We start from the raw sequence: 26,550 nt of genomic DNA on the forward strand, positions 1-26,550 counted from the left end.
GTCGCGTTTGAACGCACACCAAAAACCACTACTATAACTAGCGCGTTGCACTAGTACGCTCGGCCATGACGACCGACAACAGTAGCAGCCATTTTATATCTGCTATATGCATACTACGTGGCGAGAAACGGATAACTTCAACCAATCAGAACAGCGTATTTAGCTCCTATGGCTAGGGTAGAGCGTGATTAAAAATATGCTCACTGAAATTGCCTCCGATGCAGCTTTGTTTGGTAATTTGTCCACTTGGTTTGATGGTTACGACACCAGCAGTTAAAACTTCCGACATGTTGGCGAATTCTACAAATTCTATCAATAGTTGAGCCTTATCGAGATTTAACTTTATTGCGTGTTGCAAATGTGTTCTATGGAAGCCATTACGTTGAAAAATTTAGGATCTAGCAACCGCAAATCCTTAAGTAAATTCAGAAGTAAGGTTCTTCACAATTTTACTACTAAGTTCAAAATCTTACAATAATATCCCACTTTGAAGAGGTCGGATGATCTTGAGTCTTTACCTATCTCATTAGATGACTTTTCAACAGCCATTCTTTTCTTCGATAGCCGACGAACAGGAAAAGCATTCAGTATAATATTCCTTTAATTGGATATTCATTGGTTTGCAAAAGTATTTCTCTTTGTCATCTAGTTTCTTTGTGGTGTTGTAACAACGTATCAAACGACCAACAGAGAGCCTTCCCAGGAATTTATAAAAGTCAGTCTCATTTCAGCATTCATGGGGTTCCAATACACAATTAGACAATATTATGCTGCGGCCCCAGTCTTCATATTGTTGAAATACAGACTGTCCCATAATTCGTGTGTAAACTTTAATTTCATAGTACTCAGAACTGGTAAAAGCTAAAACTGTGAAATTTGCAGGCAATTTAGAGGAAGGTCAGAAGATTTGTTTGATAGCAAAACGAGATCGCGGGTATTATTGTTTGCGGAGTTACAGGGTCAAAGGTCAAAATGCAATTTTTTCCTTATGGGATTTCAATGTTAAATAGTAGTCTCACATGCCATTTTTTTGAATATCCATCTCCGGTAGCAAAAATTGGTATATCGACATAAATTCTGATCCGAAACAATGCGATAACGAGAAATTTGAGCAATCGTGACCCGGTGACCTCTAGCAGGTCATCTGTGACCTTTGAAGAAAAAGCTCCCTTTTCAACAACTTATTGTACACAACTAATTCAGTTGAGGATAACATTAAAAACACATATGCACAAAGGATTTACTGAACATCCTTTTTAGCAAAACGAAGAGGTCAGCAATATCATCAGAGGTCAAAGGTCACGTACTTAAAATGTCATATTTGATGTGTTAACAAATAAGAAACTGTGACATTGGAAACAATGCTTTGAAGTGCCATAGAACACATGCATAAAGATCCCTCCAACGAGTGAGTATGGGCATAGGGAAAAGGTCATCATAAGAGGTCGAAGGTCACGCAGTTAAAATTTCATGTTTGACGTGTTAGCAACTATGAAACTGTGACGTTTGAAAAATGATTTGAGCTACCATGGAACACACGCATAAAGGTCCTTCAAATTGCTGTATATGGGCATAACAAAAAGGTCAACAATGTCATAAAAGGTCAAAGGTCACGCAGTTAAAATTTCATGTTTGAAGTGTTAACAAGTATGAAACTGCGATGTTGGAAATAAGGATTTGAGTTTCCACTGGACACATGCAGAAAGGATCTTCAAATTGGTGTGTGTGAGGTCAACAATATCGTAAAAGGTCAAAGGTCACGCAGGTAAAATTTCATGTTTGATGTGTTAGCAAGTATGAAACTGAGACGTTTGAAAATGCTTTGAACTACTACAGAAAACATGCATAAAGGTCCTTCGAATTGGTGTGTATGGGCATAGAAAAAAGGTCAACAATGTCATAAAAGGTCAAAGGTCACACAGTTAAAATTTCATGTTTGATGTGTTAGCAAGTATAAAACTGTGACGTTTTAAATACGGATTTGAGCTTCCATGGAACACATGCAGAAAGGTCCTTCCAAGGGGTGCACATGACCATAATGAAAAGTTCAATATTGCCATAAGGTGAAGAAGCCTAATTTTGTAATTCAGAAGCTGCAGGCAATGGTAAATATGTTTCTGTGATGTTTAAAACAATGAATTAAACATAGTATGAGTCCCACCTTGTGTTAATTACTTAGCCTTGCAAAACTGCATTCGAAATGTTTTTTTTTTCTTCTTATTGAAACAAATTAATAGCTATTTATTGCACAGAAATATTTGAAATATTGTCTTACCTCTACAACACACACTGACGTCCTTGTAGACTGTAAATCTTTTTAGTACTTTGCAATTTATTTCACGTGATCTCCGTGATGTGCTAAACGTAAGTTCACTCTGTGAAGATTTTTTTAAGAGTGTCTGGAGTTATCTGTTCAACGGCACGCTGTATCGATCGTCGAAGTTCTTCAAGTGTTACTGAAGGAGTTTTATAAACTTGTTGCTTAAGAAAGCCCCATAGAAAGAATTCGCATGGGGTTAGATCAGGACCTCTAGCTGGCCACTCAATATCAGAAACTATACTTATTAAATGGTTTCCAAACCTTCCTCTTAAAATTTGCAATGCTGCCCTAGTACGATGTGCTGGAGCACCATCCTTTTGAAACCACATATCATTGTGTGGATCAAGATTTAAGGGATCAAGTTCATGGAAAAGAAATTCTCGCAACATATTTTGGTATGTAAGTTGATTAACGTTTCCTTCGAAGAAGAACGGTCCTATTACACCAGTTGCTGTTAGTCCCATCCACACCATAATACCCTTTTGATCTGCACAGCGTTCAATTCTTTTCGCCGGTGGACTGGGTCCCAAGAACCGTTCATGTGACGAAGACAGTGTTCCATTTAAAAAAAAAAAAAAAACTTCATCTGACATTATATGGGATTTTCATTTAATTTGTCTATCAACCAGCTACAAAATAAAATTCTGGCACTGAAATCATCATGTTATTTATGTACAATCTTCATACTGTACGCCTTAACCTCAAGCACCCGCAATATCCTACTCAGCGAACTTCTTTTAACGTTGGGTGCAACACTCAAGCGATGCACAGAACGAACCACTTTGCGTTTAGTATCCTCGGTAGAGATCCTTACAGGTGGTCCTGCCTTTCGTTGTCGCTGAGAAAGATGTTCCTTGCTAAAACAGTTATTCCGAAACTGTTTGTAAAGATGAAGAATTTGGTATTGCTTATTTTCACACCCCACTGTCCAAACGTCATTCTCCGCGTTTTTGTAACCTACTTCCTACTAAGAACTGAGGCAAATCGGCACGTTGTTCCTTTGTTAGAGTATCCATTGTGACTTACACAATTACACATACACACACACACACACACTTCCAAGGACGTAGGCCTATGAGTATAGGTAAAATAAGAAAGATAACAGTTTTTATTTTCTTACAAACTCACAAGACACACAAGATTCACAAACTCGTTTAATTTTAAGCTCAACTCCACACTCTACTGCCACACTGTCTCTGTCCAACGAGATTATCATTATAGTAACACCAAGCCACCCTTGTGAACGAAACAGACTGATTATTTTATGTGAGTCCAAAACATAAACAGATCGTGTTTATGCTTCAGTCACAAAAGGGTATAAATAAACGATAAGAGTGCGTCCCTTCCTACATATGGGGAAGCAATTTATTTCCAGTGGAATTATTTTTATTTTCTCAATTTCCTGGGTAAGCATCAAGGAAATATTAAGGCTGCCCTATTTATTTTTCATGAGAATACGGGACATCTTTGTTCTCCCCTCAAACTTCACAACACAATGCATTGCTTGGAAACAGTTTATTTTCAATGCGTTATCCTTTTTGATATGGATACAAAGAAATAACGAACAATCTGTAGTACAGTCTGTTCTCAGGATTTTTTAATTTTTATTTTTGGAGAACTCCTGAGTGATTTGCATTTACATGTAATATTTTCATTGGAAAAGCTACCCAAATAATATGTATTTTTAGAATCTAGACGAAAGAAAATCCTGCACCCACTATGCCCTAGAATGTCCTGCACACAATAGTGCGCATTCTATAATGACTTCCTAAAATTAAGTATTCTTGTTATTTAAAAGAAAAGATTTCCGAGAGCCCAAACAAATATTCTTAATTTTATATACCATACCAATTAAATAGTTCTCAAACATGACATTGTTAACCTTTTTCTAAGCCCATGCACTCCCCTTGGAAGGACCTTTCTGCATGTGTTCTATGCGAGCTCCAATTATTCTTTCTAACGTCACAGTTTCATACTTGTTAATACAGCAAACACGACATTTTAACTGCGTGACCTTTGACCTTTTATGACATTGTTGACCTTTTTCCTATGCCTATATATACCAATTGGAAAGACCTTTATGCATATTTTCTATGGCAGCTCAAATCCTTATTTCCAACATCACAGTTTCATACTTGCTAATACATCAAACATGAAATTTTAACTGTGTGACCTTTGACCTTTAAGGACATTCTTGATCTTTTTCCTGAGCCCATACACACTCGTTGGAAGGACCTTTCTGTATGTATTCTATGACACGTCAAATCATTTTTCAAACGTCGCCGTTCCATATTTTCTAGCACATAAAACGTGATATTTTAACTACGTGAACTTTGATCTTTTATGACATTGTTGACTTTTTCCTATCCTCATACACACCAATTGGAAGGATTTGTGTCCTGTGCAGCATGCATGTGTCCTGTAAAACCTCAAATCATTCTTTCTGACGTCACAGTTTCATATTTGTTAACACATCAAACATGAAATTTTAACTGCATGGCCTTTGACCTTTTATGACATTGTTGACCTTTTTGTTATGCCCATATACACCAATTCGAAGGACCTTTATCCGTGTGTTCCATGGTAGCTCAAATCATTTTTCAAAAGTCACAGTTTCATCGTTGCTAACACATCAAACATGAAATTTTAACTACGTGACCTTTGACCTCTGATGATATTGCTGACCTCTTCGTTTTGCTAAAAAAGGATGTTCAGTAAATCCTTTGTGCATATGTGTTTTTAATATTATCCTCAACTGAATTAGTTGTGTACAATAAGTTGTTGAAAAGGGAGCTTTTTCTTCAAAGGTCACAGATGACCTGCTAGAGGTCACCGGGTCACGATTGCTCAAATTTCTCGTTATCGCATTGTTTCGGATCAGAATTTATGTCGATATACCAATTTTTGCTACCGGAGATGGATATTCAAAAAAATGGCATGTGAGACTACTATTTAACATTGAAATCCCATAAGGAAAAAATTGCATTTTGACCTTTGACCCTGTAACTCCGCAAACAATAATACCCGCGATCTCGTTTTGCTATCAAACAAATCCTCTGACCTTCCTCTAAACTGCCTGCAAATTTCACAGTTTTAGCTTTTACCAGTTCTGAGCACTATGAAATTAAAGTTTACACACGAATTATGGGACAGTCTGTATATTCTTACTAGGTCACGCCACAAAATTTCCAGTCGCCAGGTCGCCACTGGCGACTCGAAATTTAGAGCTGGCGGCCAATGTACAGTAGGAATGGTTTCTGCCTAAACTCACAGTGTTGCGCAGTTTCTGTTTCACACGAAAATGATTGTCACTGAGTGAGAGAAAACGCGGAATGTGAAATCTTTCTTTGTCAAACCAAAGGCCTGGGGAGCGGAGAAATCTCCCATAACTTGTAAGTGAGAGATACCTTCGACCATCATTTTTGGATTGACGAGTGCGTCTGACTTGCACCCTGTACTAAGTCACAAAGGGAAGCAAAAAGGACCTTACTGTACTGGTAGTTTCATTCCAATATAGTTACCGCAAGACTACATTCAATGCTGAGGCCATCGATCTCTGGGAACGGAGCTAACTACAACGAGTACCTATACTCCAATACAGCGGACATGTTTTATATTACTTTCCACGTTATTCAATATTCATTATTATATATATATTCTTAGAGAGGACCCTGGCTGAGATCCCTCCCTCCTGCCCTGGTCAGTCCGAGCCTGAACAAAGTTGCAGAGATCGTAGAAGGAAATTTTCATTTGAATATTCAAATAAAGTAGAATATGTTCTCGTGCAATACTCCAATTGAAGAGAGAGACTGGTTTGTGGAAATGCGTAGGAGTTATTTTTATCCAAAATAAATTCCAGTTTGTTTTACAGAAGTTAAATGCTAACTTCTTATAAAAACAATATATTAGTAAGCTCAAACGTCAATTCTTTAGAACATAATAGAATTATATAGATATGTAAATTTGAAATATAAAAGGAAGAGTCTCCGTAATTTATGAATTCAATACAAATGCTTAGGGGCTTTATTTGGCTTGATCATATATCATATTGAATATTTTGAAAATATTTCTCAATAATTTCACTAATCGAGACGTGCTTGCACGTGTTGCATTTGGACCTTTTGAGGAACGTATCTCTGTATACCGTAATTACTTGGCTCTTGATTTTTTTTAGAAAGAACAGATTGTCTACTAGGAGACAGGGAATGGAGAGCAATGGAATGTAACCAGGTCAAATCTGGGCTAACATTGTATTAGGAACAAAGCATTAACAACGAAATATTTCGATTCAAAAATTGGTAATTTTCAAGAATATTAAAATGATATTTTCAAGGCTTATAACTCAAAGAACCAATCACAATACAAAAATGTTTAAGAATGGTTTCATAATTACATGGTTATTTTCATTAACCAGTAATTCATTTTTATTAGGAACCGGTAATAATAAAATTCCTATATTGTGTAGACAAGGCCTATGCACTGGGTTTCTACTTTTGGTCTGTGAAAACAGTCATATATAAATTACTGTACAAAATGTCAGCTACATTATTGCTTTTTCTTTCTTTCTCGACTCCTACTTAAATGTATATCAATATATATGTTTTGACTTGATAACACACTGTTAAGATATATCTGTATATGCAACACCAAATACTGTATTACTTTCATAAAGTTTTAGTAACATATTTTTGTGTTACTATTTACATTGTGCATCTCATATATCTTCTTCGCAATTTATCCTTTTTTCATTCAGATTTTTTGTACAGTTGTTACAGTCTTTCTGCCTCCTACGTATCCTGGTATCCATCGCTAATAGGTTTCACATTTAATCTTTGACTTAGTATCTTGCTCTTAGTCGCACATGAAACACCTTCCTCTTTTCACTTAGAGCTATGTTTTTGTTTGTTTCATCATTAGACACCCATTCTAGGCGTGGTCGAATAAAAGAGATTATCAAAGCCTCGGGAAAGGCGATTTCTATGTCTCGTTTAATAACTGTAAAAAAAACAGACAATATAGCCGATTCTTTCTATATTATTATACTATTCTATATTACAATTACTCTGAAGAAGTCTCCTGTTCCCTCCATATACTATAATAACGATTCTCTTATAACACATAACACATCATAATATTCCCTATTATGACAATCATACAGATGTCTCTTTTTCGCAGAATACCGAACTATTATAATAATCTAACTAGCGAGATGGACATTTTTGGAGCTACCCGGTGTTTGAAAGAGCAATAAAACGCATGCTGGTCAAATAATATTACTTGTACACTCTTTGCTGATATTATTGATGTTATTGTTGTTATTTATTTTTATTGTTTTCTCGTTTTTTCTTTTTTCCTGCTGTGTAAAATGGCAAAATTATATTGTATCTGGGAATTTGTTCAATAAATAAATAAATAAATTATCCCAAGTTCATAAATTATATGGAAACAATTCGTGATTTGCATATCCGTCCATACATCTGTCTGTATATCTATCTGGGCTGACCTGTCGTGAAGTCGGTAAAGCGTCTGACTGCTAATCTAGTGACCCAAATTCGTTTTCACCTCAGCCTCCAGAAATGAGTACCGGGGACAACCGTGGGGCCAAACCGGTACTCATAAAGCAACTGAGAAAAGCGTTACGCTTACCCCCCAAGAAAGTCGTGTTTCAGGCCTAAACCCTTTAGGGATCTTGCGCCATGTGGTGTGTTTTTGTATATCTATCATACAGATTTAATCACTCACCACTTATTATTTATTTTCGTGGGCATAAAGATATACTGCTAATTCTAATGAAAGATACTTTCTTGGCATTTATTGTGTGTCTAAAGGCAAGAAGGAAAACTTCAGTAATGATTTCTGATCTCGAAATTCGAATTTTCAACTCCGCGATTGTGTAGCAAATGCGTTCATGCTCTTCGTACTGATTATAGAGAAACGTCAAAACTTTTCTTAAAAATTATTGTAATATTTACATGGCTTAAAAAAGCAAACGTAATAAAAGAATATAAAACCCTACTTTGATGAATTTAGAGTGACTTGCAAGTGCTAAACAACATATAGCAGAGCAAATTCCTTGCATTTCTTTTTTATGAAAACCTTCCGACAGGAACTGCGAAACAGTCCAATCACGATACTTTGTAATGTATATGATTTAGGAATTCAAGGCTCTAATATCCAGGATTTCCATAAAGTCGGAGAGGCCATCTCCTCGTGACCTTACACATGTGTATTCACGTGTAATTTTGTCACCAACACCTATGCCTCCTTTGGTAGCATTTAATGATTAATAATTTCAGGTTTCCTATTTTCTGTGTCGGATATTTCTGGCGAGTTATTTTGAGTGGCAAGAAGAATTACTGCTCTGCTTTTCGTAGGTACGTAAGACACTAGTGTTATATCGCCAGAGAATCCAAAAATGCGTAAATAACAGGGTCGTGAATTTGCACGAAACAATTGCTTTGGCATAACTTTATTTTTTCTAATCGTTGCGGCATACATTATATTTCTTTTGTAGTTCTGCTAGATCGGAAGATATTAAAAAAATATTAATGGTAACTCCTCATCCGCTTCCGACTATAGGCTCAGATAGATCCAAAACTGCTGAGATACATCCAAAGCTAATACTTCGAAAATATGAACATAGCGAGAGAAACAATGCCGTAAGAAAATAATACAAAATGATTTCAAAAAATAATCTAGCGGAAGTTAAGTACCCTACTTAACCGCGCCTTTTTGTCAGTATACCTACCAGGTAATGGTATTTATATGTTATAATTTATGTATTTTAACTTTGAAAAGCGAATTTCACGGCAATTTTCCATTTACTGTTTATATTACTATTAAATAACATAGAATGTTTTACTATGAAAAGCGAACGCCATATAACTAATTTCTCTTTACAGGTTTACTTTCAGAGAGTATTATCGAGTAAATCTGCAGCTAGGGCACAAATTTTATCTTACGTGGCAGCATTTGGATGTGTAATAATGGCAATTCCTCCAGTTATTATTGGAGCGATTGCTAAAGCTACAGGTACGATTTGAATATTTTCGTATGTTTCATGTTAGCTATCAATTTTCCTGTTATTGTTGTTTATCATATATCATACAAACATGTCGCAACCATCAGAAATATCTTTATTAGAAAACCTGAAACGATGAATAAAATATTCTCGTCATCCAATATTGCATACTATACATCAATAATGATATGAATATCCATAGCGATATGATATCAATAGTTTGCCTAAAGATGTCCGACTCACGTGTAATATACAGAACGTATACAATTTAGTGCTTGTGATCAATAGCTAATGTTCTTTTTACTGTGAAAATAGCTCTTCATTTATATACCGCATCCCTCAAGGTAATTCTTTTTAATGTCTTCACGGATATGGATAAAAGATGCCACATACTATTTATCGGGAAAATCATCCGATCTTTTTTTTTTTTTTTCAGGAAGAAGAGTGCGAACTGAAGGTAACTAAAAACAAGTGCTTCAGAATATTATTTTTACTTACCTTCAGTTCGCACTCTTCTTCGTGAAGAAAACGGATTATTTTCCTGATAAATATGTGGCATCATTTGATGCTATATCCGTGAAGAGGTTAACCAAATTTACATACTGGTACCGGGCTGACTTATAAATAACTCCAGATTTCCGTAACAAGTAGTAAATATGTAGTATCTTAATTGGCTTAGTTACAAGAAACAAGATTAATTATAAAACGTAATTCTAAATAGTTTGGTTCATGTACTTGCAGTGTGTTGTCGCTTCGGAAGCGAAAGAAAAGAAAAAAAATAATATTTAATTACGTCTTTCATTTCATTCTGACGCACAGTACAATACAAATAAGCTATCACTGGTTCAGACAATGTGGTTTATTTAACACCTAAAAGTATTAGAATAAACAATTTGAAAAGTTTGCACTGAACAAATCAATTATGGAAAATGAATAAATTAGGGTAAACGAATGTTAATATTGATTGTAGGATTGACTCCTGCGGTATATGCGCAGGTAATATTGGGTCCTGAGCATTTACTTAGTGTAAAATTAACACATGTTTAATAAATATTTAGTAACTACGTTCGACAGATTTGTAACTCTTTCATTATTTTTAAACTAAATAATTAAATATCCAATAATGACAGAAAGAGAGGTTATCAATAAAGTAGAAGTAGAAGAGGAGGCTCAATATGCAACGAACATTCATGATGCGGATTGTGAATCGGATACCTCTTGCCAGAAAGAAAATCCAGGCCAAAATTTGGATATATCTAACAAACCAGATGAAGCGCAATGTTCATATAAGCATAAATATTCTTAGCAAACGAGGTATAGCCATTAACACTAGTAGACGCCATCGGGAGTCAGTCAGGAAAAATCTATCTTCTTCTAATACGAAACGTACCATTACTTATATATCAAATATATTAACACACGAAATGATTGATGAATATTCAATGGACTCAAGATCTAAAACTGTTAATTTATTTGCAGTTATAATATATTGCTTTGCTCTTGTGCCCAATGGTGACTCATCAAATAGGAACACTACACCTAAAAATATCCACATTGGTCATATTTTTTTCTTGAAATAGGGAAAGCATACAATTATATTTGTATGTGTAAAGCGTAACTTATTTCTTTAGGAATATAAACTAACAGCATCGACAGTAATGAAACATGATTCAATAAATAAATCAATATGAAATCCTTTTCTGATATTTAGTACGCGCTCTCATAGTTATTCATTCAGTGGGGTTATTCATCTGTGGTTTAGTTAGTCAGCAAAGATGACTAAGATGCTCTTTTAAAGTCAAAAGAGTTTTAACTTGCAAAACCGGGACACATTTAATTCGGAGAGGGGGAGGAGTCAGTCAACAATATACAGAAGTTACAATATACACAATTATCGCATTAAAACGTTTTAACTATTCAAGAGCATTTAAAAGCTCCAGTCATCACCTAACATGAAACAAAATGAAATTTTTAGTTTAATTTTCCATGGTTATACCTTTTAGACTAGATGAGACAACCCCTTGCTGCATGATTTTTTTCTTTAGGAAAAAAATAATCAGTATTTCAAATTCTCATATGGGAACTTGAAAAATGAATTAAAACTTGAATTTTTGATTTTTCACTTAATTCTGATGAGAAATAAGCACATGCCGTATATGGCACAGTATGCAGCAAGGCAAACTTTCTAGAAGTGTGCAGGGAATAGATCTTGCCTTATACAACTATACTAGGACTACTATATCTATACTATACTCTTAGCTTTTGGGAAAAGTGCACACATTGTTTTTCCCAAATATATATATATATATTCACTGACAAAAATCCACTGCTTCACAAAAATCATATAACGATTAGCCGCCTAATACAACTTACAAAGAACATGCCAGATGACATCAAAATATCTCATTCATTCACGTCAATTACTCACACAGTAGACGAAACAGTCATGTGGCGCCTTTGATAAATCACACAATAACTGAAGTGAAAAAAGGGGATGTGCCATATATGGCACGGCATGCCGTAAGGGGTTGATGGAAATCAATGATTGTAAAATTAACTTTTTGTGTTGTCCTCGAAGCCGGGTGCACCCAACCCAAATGCGTAAATCACGAGACTTGGACCTAAATATTCCGAAATATTCCGAATGATCATTATTCCGAATCTATCTATCTATCTATCTATCTATCTATCTATCTATCTATCTATCTATCTATCTATCTATCTATCTATCTATTATTATTATTATTATTATTATTATTATTATTATTATTATTATTATTATTATTAATATTATTATTATTATTATTATTATTATTATTATTATTATTATTATTATTATTATTATTATTATTATTCTCTTATAATCAAATTGTGAACTGACGGAGGGATCTTAGGGACTTTCCCCTTCACAAAATATTGCAGCCCCCTGGAGAACTAAATCTTAATCCTTGATAGGAATAAGTTATCCCCTTTCTAGATTTTTTTTTTTTTTGAATGATCATAAATATAGAAACAGGGAACAACTTTTATTTTGTCTAGCCAAACTGAAAAAAAAAAAAAACACTTTTATTTTAGCGGTTTGTGAAACATCTCATTTCTCAACATTCTTGTAATCATTAGAATCATACATTTTTGTTTCTTGAAATATGTATCTCTTTATGAAGAAAATGCATTATTTTTACCATGAGCAAGCTAGAAAGCCTCGAAGAAGTAACTCGTAACTATGACTACAATAAACTTTTAAACATTACAACAAATCCAATTATTTAAATAAAAATAGGTTTTATCGTATAATAATAAATAACCCACAAACGCCCAAGACCAGTTTTATTCGTTAGCAACTGCATTGAACAATACCGTGTTACATCGAAAACCTGAGAGGAAAACTGAACGAAATTCCTACAAGAGAACGGGTAGTGTGCCTGAAGTGGAACAACGGGGGTTTGGCTAAATGAATGATATAGCCCATGTAACGTAGTGAAAAATAAAGTGGGTCACTGGTGGCACAAGGAGCGTTTGTGGGATAAATACGTATGTACTTCTGCACACTATATGTTGTACACTTAATATTAAACTAAATTAAAATGCAATGTTCTTCGATATCCTTTGCTTCTTTTTGTCATTTTCATATAATAATTGACACTTCATTTTTGAAAGAAAGAAAAAACAAACTTTATACTATTTTATTATGTGAATAAAGATAGAGTTTAGCTCAAAATATTGCTAGAAGCTAGATGAAAGTGCAAAGCTGAGTTAAGTAATTCAGGTTTAACATCCCCCTTAATTCTGAAGCTATATGCAACACAAAAGCATAACTTAACATAGGATTCTAGCTTCAATTGAGAATGGAGTTAAGAAGAATCACTATCTTTTCCTTTTTAGTTTAACGTCCAACGTTTATGCATCCAAGACAAAGGAGACGGTGATCATAAGATAAATGATGATGATGGAAATAGGAGGAAACAGGATACCTCGAGAAAAGCCACTCGCATGGTATTCGTTTACTACAAGGCCCACTTGGCTGAGTGTGAGCTCGGATCAAACCAGAAATCGCTCTACCAGTGAACCACCAGGGTCCCGAGAACCATTTCTGTTGGGGGGGGGTTCGTGAGTATAAGAAGAACCATAGTCTGATCGCATTCTCCTATATGAGCTCCCTCGTGGCTACGTGGTTAAAATACGCGTCTTCGGTGCTTGAGACCTGGGTTAGATTCCCAGAGGTAGTTCATGTAGTTCGGATCCCACGTTAAGCTGTAGGATAGGGTTGCCATATGTATGTGATGTTGGCCCCGTACTGTCAAATTTCGATTCGAAACCGAAGCCAATCGTTTGCTTTTTGTTTGTTATGAAGAAAAATCCGTTTGTTCCGAAAAACGTACGGACAAATTCATTTCATTAGTGTAGGAACTACAAGTAAAAAACCCTTTGGGCCTAGCGTGAATTTGACCCCCCACTTTGAGCACTAACGAAAAGATTAGTGCCATTCGTTAGTGATCGTTAGTGCTTCTAGAAAATACCAATAGTTTCGTTAGTGATTCATTATTAGTGTAGATATAGCCAATTGTAGTCACGAAACTCCCGTAAGAAATGCATGAGGAAATTTTCATTGCGTTAAATTACCGCCAAATTCAAAAGCACTAATGATCTCTTTTAGGGCAATCGTTAATGCATCGTTAGTGCTTTTTAGTGCACCAACCTTAACGTTAGTGCTTCATTAGTGTAGAAACTATACGTAAAAAACCACTTTGGACATATCGTGAACTTGCCCCCCCCCAACTTTGAGTACTAACGAAAACATTAGTGCTATTCGCTAGTGCTTCTAGAAAGTATTAATAGTTTCGATAGTTCCCAGTATTAGTGTTGATATAGCCAATTATAAGTCACAAAACTCCCATAAGAAATGCATGAGTATTTTTCATTGGGTTAAATTCCCGTACGTAATAGTAGCCATTACACTAATATACGATTATTAGTGCTTTTAAATTTTGGGGAAGAATTTTACAAAATGGAAAATGCTACGTATCTAAATTTAGCCCCGCACGCATCTCAAATATTAAAAAAAAATTCACATGGTTAGTGCTTCGTTAGTGCCCATTAGTAAATATCATTTGCCAGACTAATTTGATTTTTTTTCCAATTTTACAATTATTGTCCTACAAAGGTGAGATAGAGGTCAAAAGTTAGTGCATCGTTATTGCTTCCCGAAGCACGAAGCATTAGCGTTAATTTATATTATAGTTTAAGAGTTATAAGTGATTAACTCATTCTGTGCTAAATTCAGTTTTAGCGAATTTTACAATAATTGTCCTACAAAGGTTGAATAAACGTCAAAGTTTAGTGCATTGTTAGTGCTCCGAAAGACACTAAGCATTAACGTTACTGCTATCGTAGTTTAGGAGTTAAAAATGAATAACTCTGTGGGCGGGCTACTTTAGATCTTTAAATTTTATACAATTTTACGCTAATTGTGTGACGGAAATTGGACAAAACCAGCGTTTAGTCGTCCGCTGACTAAGCACTAACGTTAGTGTTATTTTAATTTAAGTGTTATTAACGAATAACACGCATGAGGCTAAATTTAAATTTATTTAATTTTACAATAATTGTCCATCAAAAGGTAGGATAATCGCTTTTTTAGTGCTTCAAAAAATACTAAGGACTGATGATAGTGCTATCATAGTTTAAGAGTTATCAGTGAATAACTCGGGCGGAGCTCAATTAAAATTTATCAAATTTTACACTAATTGTGTAAAAATTGAAAAACCTGAAGTTAGCCCCGCTCGAGTTATTTGTTAAAACTCCTAAACTGTGACGGCACTGAAGTTAAGTGATTAGTATTTCATGGAGCACTAACAGTGAACTAATCTTCGGTGATTATCTTACCTTTGTGGGATAATTAGTGTGAAGTTCGATAAATTTAAATTCAATCCTATCCGGATTATTCATGAAAGCACTAACGACAATGATTAGTGTTTATAGAGCTTTAGCAATGCAGTAAACGCTTGTGTTTGTCCCACTTTTGTGGGACAATTAGTGTAAAATTGTTTAAGTTGAAAAATCTAAAGTTAGACAGGGTTGAGTTATTCATTAATAAGTACTAAAATATGATAGCACTAACGTTATTACTTATTATTATTATTTGAAGATTTAAGAATGCACTAACCTTTAGCGTTTGTCCTACCTTTGTAAGAAAATTAGTTTTAATTCGATAATTTTAAATTCAGTCTCGTCCGAGTTATTCGTTAAAATTTCCCAAACTACGATTTCACTAGCGTTAGAGCGAAGGTAGCGTTAACGTCAGAGCTAAGGTAGCATTAACGTTAGAGCTTTTTGGAATATTAACGCTGTACTGACCTTTGACGTTTATTAAACCTTTGTGAGACAATTATTTTAAACTTCGATAAATTTAAATTTAGCCCGAGTGTGTTATTCACTTATAACTTCTAAACTATGACAGCACTCAGTGTTTTATAGAGCTCTATTAATGCACTAACCACTGGTGTTAGTCCCACTTTTGTGGCACAATTACTAAAAAATTGTGTAAGAGTAGAAAAATCTAAAGTTAGCCCTGTCCGAGTTATTCATTAATAACTTCTAAAGTATGATAGTACTAACGTTAGAGTTTAGTGTACTAATGTGCAATAACGAAGCACTAAATATGTAAAGAGTTTTCGTAGCACTTGAGAAGCGTGCGGGGCTAAATTTAGACACATGGCATTTTTCATTTTGTAAAATTCCCCCATATTTAAAATCAATAATAACCACTTTTTGTGTAATAGTTATAGTATAGTGTAGTGTTAGTAGCTCTTATTGCAGAACTCATAACATTAGTGCCTCAAAAGTACGGACGGTAGAAAATAAAACTTAGGGGAAGCTAATTATACGCTAGCCCATAAAAGCATTCACGATGAGAAGCATTAATGTTCGGTCTTGGTGCACTAGCAAGTAATAACGAAACACTAAGGATGCCACTAGAAAAGATCGCTACTATTCGTGTTGAATTTCGTGAGAATTTGACCTAATGAAAAATTCTCCATATTTTTCTTATGGGAGATTCGTGACTTATAATTGGCTATATCAACACTAATAGTGAAGCACTAACGAAACTATTAGTATTTTATAGAAGCACTAACGCTTCAATAACGAATGGCACTAATCTTTTCGTTAGTGCTCAAAGCCGGGGGGGACAGTTCATGCTAGTCACAAAGTTTTTTTTACTTGTAGTTCCTAAACTAATGAAACACTAACGTTAGGTTTGGTGCGCTTAGAGGCACTAACGATATACTAACGATTGCACTAGAAGAAGTCATTAGTGCTTTCGAATTTGGCGGGAATTTAACGCAAAGAAAACTTCCTCATGCATATCTAATGGGAGTTTCGTGACTTATAATTGGCTATATCTACACTAATAGTGAAACACTAAGGAAACTGTTAGTATTTTCTAGAAGCACTAACGATACACTAGCGAATGGCATTAATCACTTTGTTAGTGTTTAAGTGGGAGACGGAGTTCATGCTAGGCCCAAAGGGTTTTTTTACTTGTAGTTCCTACACTAATGAAGCACTAACGTTAGGGTTGGTGCTCTAAGAAGCACTAAGGATGCACTAACGATTGCATTAAAAGATATCATTAGTATGTTTGAATTTGGTGGTAATTCGACGCAATGAAAAATTCCCCAGTCATTTCTTATGGGAGTTTCGTCACATGTAATTAGCCATAGCCACACTAATATTAAAGCACTAACGAAATTATAAGTGTTTTCTAGAAGCACTAACGAACGGCACTATTTCTTTCCTTATTGCTTGAAGTGGGGGGGCCAGCGTGTACCATTGTTTTGGCTCTAGATCCTACACTAATGAAGCACTAACGTTAGAGGTTGGTGCACTAAGAAGCACTAACGATGCACTAACGATTGACACTAATTTTATCGTTAGTGCGTCAAGGGGGGTCCAAGTTCATGCACATAAATAACACACTAATTAGAATTTTATTGTGGTTAACTAAGAAGAAATCTTGTCTTCTGTGATAACTCATAAGATTCATATTTCACGTCAATATGTAGAACTCCGTATTATATAGTTTCGTACGGGGTGTTGGCTAGACTCTGGATGCACTTCCCATTGCATAACGATTGATAGCAAGATGGATACCAAAAGTTTATATTATAGCGCTGTGTTTTGTAAATACTGTTTTAATCTGAATAGTTGAATTTGATAATCGTGATTTTACACAATCTGAAAAATGGAAACTATGAGAAAACCGTTTGTTAGATTTCTCTGATAAATTTAAATTTCCTTTCGTACGTTTATTAAGCATAGTATTCAACAGTCTCGCAAATGTGTGTATAATTCTGAAGTTTCGGATGCAGATTCGGATGGACTGGCTCCCGTTTTTAGTGCTCGCATCTGTTACGGAAGCACAAATATAGAGTCGATCTTTCTTCAAAATTTTAAAATATTATTACCCCCCCTTTTTTTTTTTTAAAAAAAAAAAAGTGTTTCCAAAGATAAAGTATCAATCGAAACATTTAATGAAACTGGGCAAAATAGTATGACTGAGGTAAAAAGCTCATATCTTTTTTTTTTGTAAAAGAAACCTTGTAAACTTAAAAATTGATATAAGAGAAACATGATACTTATTGAGATGAATGTGATACTGAAATATACATTTATTAAACTCTTCATTACGATTTTAGCAAGATGACAGTACATAGTATGATTAATGAGATTTATATTCCAAAATTATTATTAACATGAACATATGTTTCTTTGTAATATTGTGTATTTCATATAAAATATATGAATCAATAGACTATATCGACCTAAATAAAATCACATCTCAATGATAAGTTGTCATTCGTAGTTTTCAAGGTAAACGAAAAGAGGATTTACGACTCTAGAAATTGTCGATTATTTCCAATAATAACTGATTTTTATTTTCTGACATAAATTGTTATTGAATTACGTATTGCATGCGTAGTAAAATGAACTCTTAAATAGGAAATTATATATCTATTTATTAATATTTGTCTTTTACAAACAGTGACAAAGACACTCCTTTACGCATATATTACTTGCAACTCAACCTTACAATTCAACTGTGTCACATGTTGTTATTTTTTATTGTAATTGTTCATTCTTCAGTATCCAGTTCCTGCCAAGAATATTGTCTTTCCATAGTTTCTGATATTCTCCCGCGTTTGTTGATTTAAGCCAATCTGAGCCAATGGCAGTCATTTTTTATTTCTGAGAAGGCCAAAGAACTGTCTTCTAATACCAAGAGATAGCTGAATAACATCCTCAGTCAATAGGCGCGGTTGATCCGAGTTTGATTCCTGATGGCAATTGATGTAGTTCGGATCTCACGTTAAGCGGTAAGTCCACGTCTCATGTAGACTTGCTGCTGAAAGGGTAGCTTAACTCAAATTAAATCAATAATTTACAAGGTTATGTAAATAAGGTTCGAATAATCAGTATGTAGAGAAGATTTACTACCCTTACAGGGGCATTCGCAGCGAGTGTTTCCTGGAGTTCTGATTCCTCCGAAATCCCCACTTTTCGAATTTAGTCTAAATTTAGAAGTGACTTGATAAGTTTTAATATAATTTATAGTCATATTGAATTTGGGCTTTCTGAAATAAGTTTATGCGTACATCCCTGTATTCAATGGTTTAAAATAAGTTTCCATTTATTTACTATATATAAAATTTTAATATTCAAATATGCACTGTACACTTCGTAATCCTATATGTTATTACAAACTGTGTATATATAACTGTGAATTTGGAAACCCTAGAAAGCGTACTGTAAAGATAATTTCGGGATTTAGTAGACCATGACCAAGCGTAACCACTTTACGATGAATCATACAGTAAATATGTTAAACGTAAGGTAGGAGATGCAAACGAAAGGTAAAGATTCATTGTAAATGAGTTTGAAGACGACACTGATAATACACAGCTGATACATAATTCGTTCAAAATGGATGATCATGCTAAAAATCCAGACGTCTAGTAATCCTATAGAGAAGGGAATATACGTCTGTAAGCTAATTTTCAATTTTCTTCGACGTTAATTCTCGGTCATTATCAACATAAAGTAGAAATTCCTTACACGTAATAAATGAAAATTCTATGTCCACTTGCGCCACACTCTTACGCATTTGTACAATATGTTGGAAAGATACGTAGAACGTCTCTCTCTCTCTCTTGTGTCTCTGAATTATCTTTTAACACAGGTAACTAAGGAGATATAATGATCATAAATTTTATTTGGAGATCTATCTCTCATTTAATTTCTTTAGAAGACTGTTTACTTTGTAACGATACTACATACAAAGGGAGATTTTTCTTTTAAGAAACAAAATAGACAACTATAAAAGGGTATTTCTCGAGTTAAATAAAAAGCATTTCATACATATGAAGCTTGAAACAAACTGCATAACTTCTAACTATTTTCACAGCTACCTACACCAAAATAAAATTTTAAAAAAGAACTTAATTTAGTCTCACGTAATATGTAGTTTTAATTCTCTGATTGAAAAAGATCTATCAGTCACTGAAAACTGAATATATAGAACTTGCCTATAAGTTCTATAAATAAAGGCATTTACTAATGAAAGCATATTTTGAAGCTACTTTTATAATATGCATGTAATCTATATTGAAGTTTACATTATTAAAACACTTACTTACTTGATCCATAGCAAATAATAATAATAAAAAAAACATTTGCTACTAATAATAGAATTGCGTCTTAAATTTTTTACAATCCGAATCCATGGAAAACTTTTTTATTTAGTGTTTAGTGTAAGATATTTTGCAGATTGCATAAGTATTAATATCAAATTAAATTGTATTTTCAAATACTAAGTAAACAGTATTTCGGAAATCCATAATTCTACGAGATCACCAATTATGACGCTCTTGGTCCTTATTTTATTTTATTTTTTTTCGTATGAAGCTCTTGAATCTCTTAACCCATTTTTCTTCGTTCACTCAAACTCAAATTTTCACCAGATTTAATGAAAATCGATAGGACTATTTTCTAGATCAAATTTAAAAGGTAACGCCAATCAATAATTTCTTGCTTTAGAGTATAGTACTAGGGATCCCAAGCTACGTATGTGTCACATCTTTCTCCGAGTAATCGTGTTTAAAAAAAAAAAAGAAAAGAACTCATATATGGTAAACCCCATTATGTAAAATTTGAATATTTGTTACATTTTTAGGAATACTTGAAAGGACTCCATGTGAGAATCGAACTACATTTATCACGGATATATCTAACCAACCTTTTTTTTTTTTTTCAAGTATTATCCACTTCTGTGTTATTTGTTCCTTTCTTTAAATTTTATATTTATCGAACTCAGAAACCAGTAGTATTTTCTTTTTAAAATGAACCATTAAATCAAATACACCATTTGTTTTACTTTGCATACGACTGCATCGCATGGAGAAAGTAAGATGCGAAGGGCGACACTGTATTCCACACATCGGAATTTTCTCACATACAGTTATTAAAAATTATATGATCTTTCATATTCAATACCTTACCTTACAGGCCTGTGTACAGTACATAAAAACAAGTAGCACTGTCACGTGTACACAACGTGAAGCAATTTGGATTTTATAGCGTGATTTTTCAATTAATATTGAAACCCGAAGTGGTAGTAGATATGTACCACTTTCTGGTGAAACAGAGAAATTAAGAGTGAAAATGATATATATTATTAGGACGGGGCTTAATTAAGGAAACTACTTGGAACTGCTTCTCGCTCTCCTTTACGTTTTTACTCCATAGCGATCAACGTTAAAACCGGACGTGGTTGACTTCTGCTACTTCCTGTTAGAAAAGAGGGTTAAGAGAGAAAACAGTACCTATTCTTAGAACACTAAATCTATTTCAGAAACTACTTCTTGCTATATCTTATCCGTTGCTCAATGTTTATCAATTATCGAAACGGACATTGTCATATATGTATTTATATCACTTTTGGTTTTAGTAGAGACTTAAGGAGGGAGATAAAATGAATTCTTGAGACGCTTTATCGGTTGCAAGGAACTGTTTCTAGCCATCTATTCCTTTTTTTTTTTAGCCCTATAGTGATCAATGTTAAAATCGAAACTGACTAATTTCTATCATTTTCGGTTTAAACATCACCTCAACGAACTCGATTGCTAATATTCGAACCTCTACATCTCGACCAAAGTTCGTGGTGATCCATCAAGTAGTTAATGAGTTTTTATTTTTTATTCTTATTTTTATTCATTCTTTTCGTCTTCCGTACGGATGAACGCTCAAACGAATACGTATGAAGGAGTTTTGGAAAACCAAATTTCTTAATAGAACAGTCTGTTCTAATTTTATAGACTCTTTTCATTAGAAAATATTGTGTTCACCAACTGCTCGGTAGTATGTATTCAACTTTGGATAATTCATTTCTGTTTCTTCCTTTGAATGAGAATACAGCCTATTAAACAATAACAGACTATCTACGATATTGGAAAGTAAATACTATGAACGTCTTTATTGAGGAGACAGTGTAACCGTCTCCAAAAGTTGAAGGGAAAATAAATGAAGAATCATCCAAAAAGTAGCTTTCATATGACGATTGATCAATTGCGCAGAAGCAACAATGAAACATAATAAATGCATGCGCTTTAAATAACATGGTAACTATCGAGTAGTGCCAGGTCTATAATACTAATACCTGTATAATTATGATATCTAGCATTCTCAATCCCAATGTTGCAAAAGAAAGCCATAATAGCTATGTACTACCGAAATAAAGGGTTAGTTTGTGGAATCAAATATACTGCTATTTGAGTTGAGTTGAGTTGACTTTGAGTTAAACGTTCCTTTCAGCAGCGAAGTTATATGAGACGGGACATTCTGATTAACGTGGGATCTGAACCACATGGGCTACCGCAGGAAATCGAATCCGGGTCTTCCACGCCAAGGGCGCGAACGCTAACCGCTTTGCCACGAAGGAGCTCTACTGCTGTTTGAGTCACTAATAATAATTCATTCTTGTATGTATGTGCACAATGTACATACACGTAATATACATAGTAATTTACATCTGAAAAATAGTAAAGATCTCCATAATTATAACACGAGAAAAAAGAAACTGAAATAAACAATGTTACTTCAACAACCAATTGTATAAATGGAGTTAAGTATAATATCACTCAAACTTTTAATATACTGCCTTCAAAGTTAGTCACAAAGTTGATTTTTAGGATATTTCTTGAAAATTGGGAAAAGGTATTTTTGCCTCATTAGCACTCGAACATCTATCGAAACTGTTCCGTAATGTGTTTTTTTTTTTAATTTCGTTTTTGAAATGAAAGAAATTTTATTCATTTCGTTTCCCAGATGTTCGTAGATTCTGTCAATATCAGGACCTACCCAGAAAGATCCAAACGTCCATGTCCCTTCCTCAAAATATTGTATAATATAAAATTGTTTTATTCAGTGTCCAAGAACACTCACTAACATAAATTAAAAACAAGTTTTAATTAACATAAATTAAGAGCAAGAGGTATGCCCTCGGCGTTGATGAGTAAGTGATAATCTTTTCAGAGACAAACTCTCAGATGTGAGGGCACCATGATCATTTTTGATGTACATGAAGGTTTGCAGATGTTAGATAGACTTTACATTTGTCGTACTGCGGCCGCAGTGGCGTATTGGTAGAGCGCTCACCTTTGGTGCTTTTAGTCCGTGGTTTGATCCTAGCTCTTCCAAGTGGGCTTTGTGGTATACAAACACTTCGTGCGTGGTTCTTTAGTGTTTTCGTGTTTTTATTCACTTTCGTCATTCTATTATTTATTTATTTATTTATTTATATATATTTCCCACATCACCCGTATCTAAAGCCTGAAACCCATCACATGTGAGGATAACGTCCCTCGTCGAGCCCACTATCCGAAGAAATAAGGAATGTAAGAAGGAAGCGGCCTGGGAATCGGAATCGGAAGTTAGGTACTATCCCGGTTTGGTGTGAATGAGGAAACACGAGGAAATACTTCACTCAGGACTCGTCTGAAAAAGCTCTTACATCTTTACGAACGAGTGCACTCGCAAGGCATCGAACTCGGGACCGCTAGCGACAAAGCCGAGAGCATCAGCAACTACGCTACGGGGGACATCACCATTAGTATCTATCTCATCATCACCGTCTCCCTTAGATTCGGTGCATAAAATTGTGACATTGAAAGAGAAAAGTTGCATCCACATTTGCTCTAAAAACTTTATATCTTCTAACGAGGAAAATATATTCTAAAATTTGCTAACAACAGTATATTAATATGCTAGAGTAATTTCTATTTTCCATAAAACATTGAAAAGTCAGGGAAAAAATGTCTATCCCGCTTTTGTTATATTCGCTCATACTTACATTAGGTAAATAGATTGGAGCCTGCATTTGAGTTTTGGGTAGAACTTTCACGAAAGGCGACATGTAGAATCTTAATAACTGTTGATAATCAAGCTCACTGTTAACAATTTGTACAGTCAGCGACAGTAGAAACTGGAGGTTGGATACATAAGAAATGATAGCTTTTTCCAGTAGGAGAATAGTTTCACTCGATGTCTGATAGTTGGACAACCAACATGACAGCAAATACGTGCCCGAAAACATAACATGCCAGGATATTCCTCCATTTGGAGGAAAAAGTATTACTATCTGAGAGCATCACTTAGAGAAACAACCACGAGATAAATCTGCAGAAAATCCATTCACTTTAAGATCAAAGAGATAGGAATTAATGCAAAGGAAACGAAAATAATAATACGCATCATGCAGAGACCGAAAAAGTATGGAAAGCTAAACAAAATGAGAAAAGAAGGAAAGAGGGAAAGGAAAGAGCAAAAGACATGGGAATAAATTAAATTTTAACACTTAAGGATAAACAGTGTCCGTCTTTCCCCCTGACCCCATCGTGGGTTTTCTCCCTTCATAGGATAAATCTCTTTCAGTATCAAACGCGAACATCATTTATAGCATTGAAAAAAAAATTAACTCAGTCTAGGCCGAGACTCGAACCCCACACCCTTAGAATGACAGTCTCACGCGGTATCCACTTACCTACACAGGCTCTATCTATAAACCACCTATTACCCGCGCTGTTATCAAACGTGTTAAATCAGCCATTGTCGGTGAATCACCCCAGTTCCATTTGAAGTTTAAATTTTATTTACCTCACTTAGCCATCTATGGGTAGCAGTCCCCTTGCTTTCATAAAAAACATTTGTTCTGTAGATTAAAATCAAGAATGAATTAATCTGTACTCTTGGGAGCTTACTGGTGCACCAACATATCTATCTATCTATCTATCTATATCTATATGTCTGTCTATCTATCTATCTATATATATATATATATATATATATATATATATATATATGTATGTGTGTGTGTGTGTGTATATGTGTGTGTGTGTCGAATTGATTTTGGATTAAAAGAGCGACTTCGTAAATTTACGGAACGCGTGTTAACACGACAGTAAGGACATCTCGTAACGTTGTTAGGTAACACACGCAGTGTAAATAAAGTTTCAAAACCAGAAGTCGGAAGATATGCCGTGGGTAAGTCGGTAAGACGTCTGCTTGCTGAGTGCAGAAATTCGGGTTCAAATCTTGGCTGTTACGTTTTTTTTTTTTTTTTGTTCCGTTGAAAATACATTTCTATATTTTTGCGTTTGAAATTGCTTTCTTTCATTTTTTGTAGATTATCTTAAATTAGTGAAGGCCAAGTAAGGTCAGATTACATATATGTCTGCTTTATCTGTGTGTACAGTCCAGAGATGGAGTGAGTCAATTGGGTCAAGATTTGTGAGTAGGTCAGTGGATCGTGTGTCAACAGGACGTGACTCACTGTGACACACCACCCCCCGTGACCTCTCTGACTCACACTGACCCTACGTTTTAAATTTTAAGGTCTCCCTCTTTATTCGGCCTCCCTCCTTATTATTAAATTCAATGTATAGATAATTATTGAGTTGAGTTGATTTTGAGTTTAGCGCCCTTTTCAGCAGCGAGGCTATATGAGACAGGACCTACTGATTAACATAGAAACCGAAAAACGTGAGCTCCCGTTGGGAATCAAACCAGGGTCTTCCACGCCACAGGCATATAATAGTGTCTTATATAGCAGTTAATATTTTTGCTATAAAGTATCAAATAACTAAACATTTGATGTAAATAAATGAGAAACCTAAAATATTGCAGATTACTGCAATTGCGATTTAATTCAATTTAAGCATTATACATCCATATGATTGTTAAAGTTGCTTTATAAAGATGCAGATTATGAATTATAGTAATTTTTTCAATGAAATGAAATTAAATTAAGTTTGACGTCCCATGCTTATGTCGGCTAGGCAAAGGAGACGGTGATGATGAGAAGTAAACGAAAATTGTGCAACGATGTAGGTAGGAGGAAACAGGAGAATCCTGAAGAAACGAACGCACACGGTGTTTCTTCACCACAAATCTGACTTTGTGCAAGCTGGGATCGAACCAAGGACACCATGCACCAGAGGTGAACGTTCTACCACCAAGCCACTTTGGCCCTATGAAAAATACAACCATATTTATTCTCTCTCTCTCTCTCTCCATTTTTATATAGGTATCAGAAGCATGAATAATTTTCATTTTGGGGGGTGCGGTGGCTCAGTGGTAGAGCGTTCACCTCCGGTGCTTCGGGTCCCTAATTCGATCCCAGCTCGCGCCGTTTGGACTTTGTGGTGGACAAACGCCGTGCTGGTGGGTTTTCTCGGGGTTCTCCCGTTTCCTCCCACTTTCTTCATTCCACCATTTCACTCCTTTGTCATTATCACCGTCTCCTTTAGCCTAACCGGCATAACCATGGGACGTTAAAAATAAAGATTTCATTTTATTTCAATTTTTGTTTTGAACGTATGGTTTCAAGTTGGTATTAAACTCAGAACTCTTATCTTAATGAGTTGAGTTGATTTGGAGTTTAACGTCTCTTTCAACAGCAAGACCATATATGACGTGGACATATTGATTAACGTAAAACCCGAACCATGTAAACTCCCGCCGTGTGGTGGTGATTGTGATTTTGAGTTTAACTGCCCGGTCAGCAGCGTGGCTATAGGAGACGTGGACCTACTGATTAACATGGAATACGAAACACATGAGCTCCCACCAGGAATCGAACCCGGGTCTCCCACGATAA

The 26,550-nt window shown here is 34.9% G+C and overlaps 1 protein-coding gene across 2 annotated transcripts in view; it reads left to right on the forward strand.

The window, feature by feature from the left end:
* The window catches only part of ChT (choline transporter), a 449,444-nt gene that overhangs the window by 210,458 nt on the left and 212,436 nt on the right, over window positions 1-26,550 (forward strand). For both annotated transcript variants that reach the window (XM_081726511.1, XM_081726513.1), the window contains one exon: window positions 9,223-9,352. In XM_081726511.1, coding sequence (XP_081582637.1) covers window positions 9,223-9,352 — 130 coding nt within the window. The remainder of the gene's footprint in view (window positions 1-9,222; window positions 9,353-26,550) is intronic.

This window comes from Thermobia domestica, chromosome 1 (assembly GCF_964235325.1).
Source record: "Thermobia domestica chromosome 1, izTheDome1.hap1.1, whole genome shotgun sequence".
NCBI lineage: Eukaryota > Metazoa > Arthropoda > Insecta > Zygentoma > Lepismatidae > Thermobia > Thermobia domestica.